The sequence below is a fragment of the Triticum dicoccoides genome, chromosome 2A (genome assembly GCF_002162155.2).
Source record: "Triticum dicoccoides isolate Atlit2015 ecotype Zavitan chromosome 2A, WEW_v2.0, whole genome shotgun sequence".
NCBI lineage: Eukaryota > Viridiplantae > Streptophyta > Magnoliopsida > Poales > Poaceae > Triticum > Triticum dicoccoides.
The window spans coordinates 746,109,583-746,117,090 of NC_041382.1; the positions used below are offsets into that span (position 1 = coordinate 746,109,583).

Below are 7,508 nucleotides of genomic sequence, written 5' to 3' on the forward strand. Positions count from 1 at the left end.
CAATGAACTCTTTGTATAAGAATTTTCCAAGGTCTCTGTTTCCATACTCGTCATCCAACGATGAATCCATAGGTGACCTAAAAATGACCAAAAGAATAAAAAAATACTCGAACAATTCATCAAACACATAGAGCACAAGGTGTATGTCAGGAGGAATTGCACGAACCAAGGGCAATGTGCGATGGAGGCACGGCCGTTGGCGTTGTGGGTTGGGGCCTTCGGTGGCCGCGTTGTGGGTTGGGGACTAAGTTGAAGCAATTATTGTGGCGGAGCTACAATGGCGGTTGTGCGGACGAGGCAGAGAAAGAGAAAGAGAGAGAGAGAGAGAGAGAGAGAGAGAGAGAGAGAGAGGGAAGGGGGTCAAGTAAGGACGGGGATGTTTTCAAAAGATTTGGCACGGCCCTAGCCGTCAGTCCGACGTGACGGGAGGGACGTTCTTATATCCACCCCAATGTATGGATTGAGTATGGGATGTGCCAGTCAACCGGGCGTTTTGGGCTGAATTTGCCGTTGTGTGAAAAATAAGCGACCGGGTCGTTCGGTAAAACGTATAGAGAGAGTACGATGGGTCGATTATAGATGCTCTAAAGCTTTGGATTACAATCCAATGGTTCTGACCACATTTTTTTAATAATACATTTTTATATTAAATTTCAGAAATATTACGTCATAATTATATTTTTTAAAAATATTACCCAATCGGCCTACTGCTGACCGATTGGATCCAGTCAGCCTGCTGCTAGCCGATTGGCCCCCAGTCGGCCCACTACCGGCCAATTGGCCTCAGTCGGCCCACTGCTGGCCGATTGACACCTAGTCTGCTTTCTCTAGGCCGATAGGTGCATGCATCCATTTATCTGTTAAATAGGTATTTGAAAAATGTTGAAGAAGTATTTGAAAAAAAATATTGATCATGCATATAAAAATGTTAATCAAGCATTTTAAAAAACATTGAACAAGTATTTTAAAGATGTTGAACAAATATTTGAAAAATGTTGAATAGGTATTTAAAAAATATTAAAGAAGCATTTTAAAAAATGTTGATCATGTATATAAAAATGTTAATCAAGCATTTGCAAAAAATGTTGAACAAGTATTTCAAAAAATGTTGAAAAAGTTTTTGAAAAAAATATAAATCATGTATATGGAAATGTTGAACAAGTATTTGAAAAAATATTAATCATGTATATAAAATTTTTGAACAAGTATTTGTAAAAATGTTGATCATGTATATAAAAATGTTGAACAAGTATTTAAAATATGTTGAACAAGTATTTAAAAAATGTTAAACAGGTATTTTTAAAAAATTGAACAAGTCTTTGAAAAAAATTAACATCTAGAAGCTGGTGGGGTAGTTATTAGCTGCGTTGGGGATCGATGCCTGGTCTCCATGGCAATCACCAGAGTAGCTAACCACCTCATTAGTTTCCAATTGCTGGTTCGAAAAGGGATCGCGACCAACTAAAGGTGACTGAGCCGGTCTTCTCTATTATTTCATTCTTTTTTTATTTTCTTTCTATATTATTTTTCTAATACTTGTTCAAAAAGAATTAAATACTTGTTCAAATTTTTTCAAATACTTGTTCAACATTTTTATATATATGATCAACATTTTTACAAATAATTGTTCACATTTTTATTTACATGATCAATATTTTTTTTAAAATACTTGTTAATTTTTTTTTTCAAATACTTGTTCAACATTTTCTTCAAATACTTCTTCAACATTTGTTGCAAATGCTTGATTAACATTTTTATATATACATGATCAACATTTTTAAAAATACTTCTTCAACATTATTCAAATACCTATTCAACAGTTTTCAAATATTTGTTCAACATTTTCAAATACTTGTGCAACATTTTTTTAAATGCTTGATTAACATTTTTATATGCATGATCAACATTTTTTTAAATAGTTCTTCAACATTTTTCAAATACATATTCAACAGATAGATGGGTGCATGCACCCGTCGGCCTAGAGGAAGCAGACTGGGTGCCAATCGGCCAACAGTGGGCCGACTGGATCCAATCGGCCGGCTGTGGGCTGACTGGGGGCCTATCGGCCAGCAGTAGGCCGACTGGATCCAATCGGTCAGCAATAGGCCGACTGGATCCAATCGGCCAGCAGTAGGCCAACTGGATAATATTTTTTAAAAATATAATTACGACGTAATATTTCTGAAATTTAATATAAAAATTGTATTATTTAAAAAAAAATTAGCGGCAAAAATAACCTGAGACTACTGTTCACACCACAGACGAGCTGACATTTGAGAACAGAATAAAAGGCGCAGTACAGACTACAGAGTACCCATGGATCATAGAAGCTAGATCTCGTAATGGGTGATGTGGATGACGTCCTCGGGCCTGGACGGCGGGTGGGTCTTGTTCCTCATCCGCAGCTGCATGTACTCGTTGTACCGGAACCCCCTGTACCGCGGCGGTTCGCCGACGTCGGCCGCAAAAGCCGGCAGCGGCTCGACCCACTTGTCGCCGTGGAGGTTGAGGAAGAAGGCGATGGAGTGGCGGTGCGCCCCGGGCCTCCTCACCACCCTGTGCGTGGCGCTCTTGAACTTCTTGTTGCTGAGCACCTGCAGGACGTCCCCCACGTTGACGACGATGCTGCCCTCCACGGGCTCTGCGGGGACCCAGCGGCCGTCCTCCCGGAGCACCTCCAGGCCCCCGACGCCGTCCTGCAGGACGAAGGTGATGCAGTTGCCGTCCTCGTGTGCGCTGATGCCGTTGTTCTCGTCGGTTGTCGCCGGGAAATAGCGCAGCGCCGTGAGGAAGTCGAAGCCGCGGTCGGCGTTGTACTCGGCGAGGAAGCCCGGCGGCAGGCCCATGCACTCGCTCAGGATGTTCTGGATGAGCAGCCCCAGGTCGGTGAGCTTGGCATAGCACTCCTCCAGCGCATCCCTGAAGATGAATTCATTTTCTTTCAGTTTATAAGACAGGGGAAGGTCGATGCAAAGGGGGGGAAATGGAGTTCTGCCTGTCTCTGTGACACACTCACAATTCAGAATTGAAGCAGAGGTTGCTAAGAACTACATATACAATCCACAATTGAAGCAGAGTAAGGACGGACTAACCTGAATCCGGGCGGCTGGGCGGGGTAGTGGTTGAGCCCGAGCTTGGGGTTGAAGAGGAGCAGGTACTCGTTCTTGTCAGCGGAGTGCGCCGGCTGCCGCGCGTACCCCACCGGGAGCGGCGAGGCGGAGGCGCCTTCGGCGGGCCGGACCTTGGCCTTCTCCTCGTCCGGCAGCGCGAAGAACGCCGCCGACAGCTCGAGCGCGCGCGCCATGAGTTCGCGCGGCATCCCGTGGTTCACCGCGCGGAAGAACCCGGTGGCCTGGCACGCCTCGCGCACGGCCTCGGTGGCCCGGGTGCGCGCCCCCTCGCCGTCGGCGTCCCCCACGGCGAAGAACGGCGCCAGATCCACCACGGGGAGGGCGCCGCCGTTGCTGGCCGCCATGCGTGATGGATTGTCCTCTAGCTAGCTTCTTGGTGAAGAGCGGTGGCTGGTTAGGACGCGATCGTTAAAATAAAAGAGTTCTTTATGAATGAAATCATGACCCCCTTCACCTCCCCTGATCTCCCACTACCCCTCCTCCCCTGAATTTCGATGTGGGTCCCGTAAGCGGGGTCACCCGTACGCACAAGGCAAACTAAGCTCGAAGCTCAGTCGCTATCCGGCGCGCGCGAGAGAGTGTGAAAAACAAAGAGTTGAGATGTGAGTTAGGTGATAATTTGGAAGCGTGTGACCGTCGCCGGAATATTTAAGGAGCGGGGTGATTAGCCAATCGAAGATGCATACTCCCTCCAATTCCACGATACATGTCTTCCACTTGTTAAAATATAAATGTATCTAGACATGTTTTACTATATAGACACATTCATTTTTGAACAAATGGAAGTCAAGTATTTTGAAATGGAGAAAGTATATTGCAAAGGTATCATTTTGTAAGCCAAAATTTGTCTCGGGTGGCATCTCTTCTGAAGCCCTAGAAGATTGTTTAGGAGCAGGATTGACAAGGACATCTCCAAAATAACCGAAAGATATATCATTTGAGCTAAAAAAACGTCAGATAATATAGGTGTCTATTTTTTACATCTGATATAAAATATATCACCAAGTGATATAAATATACATCAATTGGCATCTGTGTAAGACCAATAGACCATGCCACGATTCCCTAGTCGACGGCATATATCGGAGGCGTTGGCCAGTGCAGGTGCGGCCAACAGACTCACTCCCTCTCTATGCAACCCTAACCGTCATCTATTATTTCTTTTAATGTGCTGCTTCCGGCGATTCCATCCTGATGACTGCGTGCACGGTTGGTCGGAAGAGCAGGCCTCCGGAACCCCGTCCTTTGAGATCCTGCATCGGGAGAAGGGTGATAAGTTTTTTTGGGAACGTCTCAACATGACTACTCTTGATCCGTCCTTTGCTTCGACTACTTCCTGATAGTGACCCCATGGCTGAAGACGATGCCGCCAAGAAGAAGGCCATGGAAGTTGCCGAAGCTGTTGTGGCCTTAGATAGCCTGGCCTACTCGAGGGTATAATTAATTCATCCCATACTTGTATGTTTATGTGCTAGCTGTATATGTTCTGTTGATAGACGGTAATGCTACACGTACAAACGTTTTACAGACTTTTACAGGATGGTTAATCTTGATTGGTCAATAGGTGAGCGGGGCGGCCCACCCCATGAAAATCAGGGGGAGGGCGGAGAGAGGTTTGTGATTGGTTGTTAGATGGAAGGAGCGTGTAAGTCTTTATATGTCTAGCATTTTTGGTTGATAGATGTGCCAGACCTTTTAAAGTCGCGTGTCAGGTCAATCCTTCTTGTCACGGCTTTTTTATAAAAGGGTCAACACCAACCGTGTCACGCCGGTCCATATGAACAGGTTTGCCTCAAGAGATACAAAGAGTTAAATTGTTCCACACGATGTAAATATGTGTTTCTCGTGCAAGCACAATGCTTTTTTTTCCTTTTGGAAAGCACAGTTGACTTTGCAAAAAAAAAACGGAAATGTTAACGCCCACACGTGTGGGCGTTCACCACTCCGTCCACACGCAAGCATCGCCGTTGGTTTCGTTTTGCACGAATCTTGGAGCAAAAGGGCTGGTTTTCGGCGCCACGTTGGACGATTCTAGTGTGCGGTGTGCGAGTGGGTTCGCCCGCACGATAGTTGCCATCCCGCGGTCAGCGGTTGCCACTGAGAGGCGTGCGGTGGAACTGCCATGCGCCCGCACGCCACGGTCCGACCGCAGTTGACGTCAAACACGTCGCACACCCCTCCACCCTCTCCCTCACGGTTCCATTCACTCTCCCCCGCGTCGCATTTACTGGCACAACCCACTCGCATTACAGTCCACCGGAGGAGAAGGCGAGGGGAGAAGGCGACGGCGGAGGCGGGACAGTCGACGGTGTTCGCGGGCGTTGGTGGTGCTCGTCGGAGCGGAGCGGCGTCGCCGGAACGCGTGCAGGTCGAAGGCAATGCTCGCTTCATCTATCGCATCCCCTCCCTGATTTTGTTCCCCTCTTTCCTCCCTGTTCGATTTCTAGATCCATTCCTAGAAATTCCGGTGATTCGGCGGTGCGCCGGCGTTCCCGCCGCTGCGGCGGTGCGCCATAGTTGTGTGCCTGCCGTTGCTTCGTGGGAGTGGGCAGTTTCGTCGCCACCGCTGAGGCGGCATCGTCGGTGAGGCTATGCCTGCTCGTTAGCAACGCATTAGTCTTGCATTTGGATTTTGAGAGTTGTCCGCCGGGTTGTTTTGGTGCGGATTGGTTCGAAATTTGGGGTTGCAGCCATTTCGCGCGAGAATTGTAAGGGTGATTTTGAGGTTGAAGCAGTTGCCATTGAAACCTAGATCTAGTCTAGTTTTGGGGTTGAAACTACAGACTATGGCGAAATTGGCAATATGATTGAACGTGAAACAAATGTGCGGCAACTAAACTACCTGAAGAAACGCGGTAGTTGCCACAAACGTGTTCTCCCATGTGGCAACAGATTTCCGAAAATGACTGTCATAGTTGCCACCCCAAAACGAGGTGGCAACTAATTTCATTGAACTCCTGTGGCAGTTGCCACACGCATGCTCTTCCCATGTGGCAAATTTTAATTCAGCTGAACTTGTACGATAAGTAACCAGAAAAAATATGCTTTCTGAATGTGGCAACTATAGCAGTATGACCGAACGTGAACAGGTGTGTGGCAACTAAACTACATGAACAAATGTGGCAGTTGCCACAAATGTGTTCTCTTCTGCGACAACATATTTTTCTAAAACTGATTGTCATAGTTGCCACAAATGTGTTCAAGCTCACACACAAGGGGGGCAACTAAAATTTACTGAATGAATGAGATAGTTGCCACATACACGCTCTTGAACGAGGCAAACTGATTTTTTACTGAATTTACATAATAGTAACATCAAACATTCTTTTTCATTTGTGAGACTTGTTTTTTTTCTTCTGAATTATTTGCGACAGTTTCCAAACTTTGATAGTTGCCACAATCGGTAGCACTGGACGGAACTAATGTGCACATCGAGTTGGCGTGTTTTGCCACTTTGGATTTTGTATAATCATGTTGCAATATAGTATGTGAACATAATGTCTGTTGCCACAATACAGATATGACAGTGTGGCAAACTGGCTGCATAGTATGGCAACCACATTTGCATTCAAATAGTTAATATTTTTCTGTTAGGTGGCAACTGCTTACCCATTGCATTTTACATTTTCGCCATTAACAATTTGGTCTGTTCCTACATCAGCATAATGGCTCGTGGCGATCATCAAAGTGATGATGATGATTTCATGGATCCACCTCAACGTAACCAGGCAACTAGACGGAGAAAAGAGGGCGATGAGGTAACTGTCTGCACACCCGCCCCCTCCTCCTGATTTATGTTATTTGTTGGCAGCTAGATCTTTTTTATAGTTGTCCATCATGAACTAAATTTTCATAACATTGCAAAAACATGGCAACAGCTCAACACTTTTGTGTTTATTTTTTGCAGAAGAAGAAACGTATTCGCAACAGAGCCTCCCAGGAACGTCTGACCGTGTTGATTGACAAATTCACTGACGATCAAAAGGGAGCTGCTGCTGAGATGGGTATGCAGGTTCTGATGGATGTCCGGTGTACGAACCTTGTCAACCCGGTATGCGACTGGCTTGGTGAGATATACGATCCCGCCTCCAGGGAATTCGTGATCCCGGGACGGGGAAGACTTCCATTGAATGAGGAATCCGTGTTCTGCACTTTGGGTGTGCCTCGGGGACATATCAAAGTCCCGTACGAGGTTAATAATGAGATCGAGGAAGAGCTGTTCGCCCGTTTGTTTCCTGGGTTGGAGGCAATGCCGAACACGTTTGTACTGGCAGATTCTCTGCAGGACATGACGACGCATGGAGAAGTTTTCAAGATGAAGCTACTCATGTACCTCATCTCAGCTGTTTTCGCGCCGACCACTTCTCTTCGCCCAAG

At 46.2% G+C, this 7,508-nt stretch overlaps 1 protein-coding gene across 1 annotated transcript; it reads right to left on the reverse strand.

The window, feature by feature from the left end:
• Positions 1–2,267: 2,267 nt before the first annotated feature.
• On the reverse strand, positions 2,268–3,547 carry LOC119352223 (flavanone 3-dioxygenase 2-like). The gene is made up of 2 exons (XM_037618928.1): positions 3,093–3,547; positions 2,268–2,919 (listed from the first exon to the last, which is right to left on the reverse strand). The coding sequence occupies exons 1-2, from the start codon at positions 3,473–3,475 to the stop codon at positions 2,331–2,333; spliced, it is 972 nt and encodes a 323-aa protein (XP_037474825.1). The 5' UTR covers positions 3,476–3,547; the 3' UTR covers positions 2,268–2,330.
• Between the last annotated feature and the right edge of the window lie 3,961 nt (positions 3,548–7,508).

Bases quoted from the DNA above. Each gene is read 5' to 3' on its own strand.
- LOC119352223 (XM_037618928.1), bottom strand. From the start codon at position 3,475: ATGGCGGCCAGCAACGGCGGCGCCCTCCCCGTGGTGGATCTGGCGCCG. The intron at 2,920-3,092 runs GTTAGTCCGTCC...ATTCATCTTCAG, and splicing joins GCCCAGCCGCCCGGATTCAG to GGATGCGCTGGAGGAGTGCT.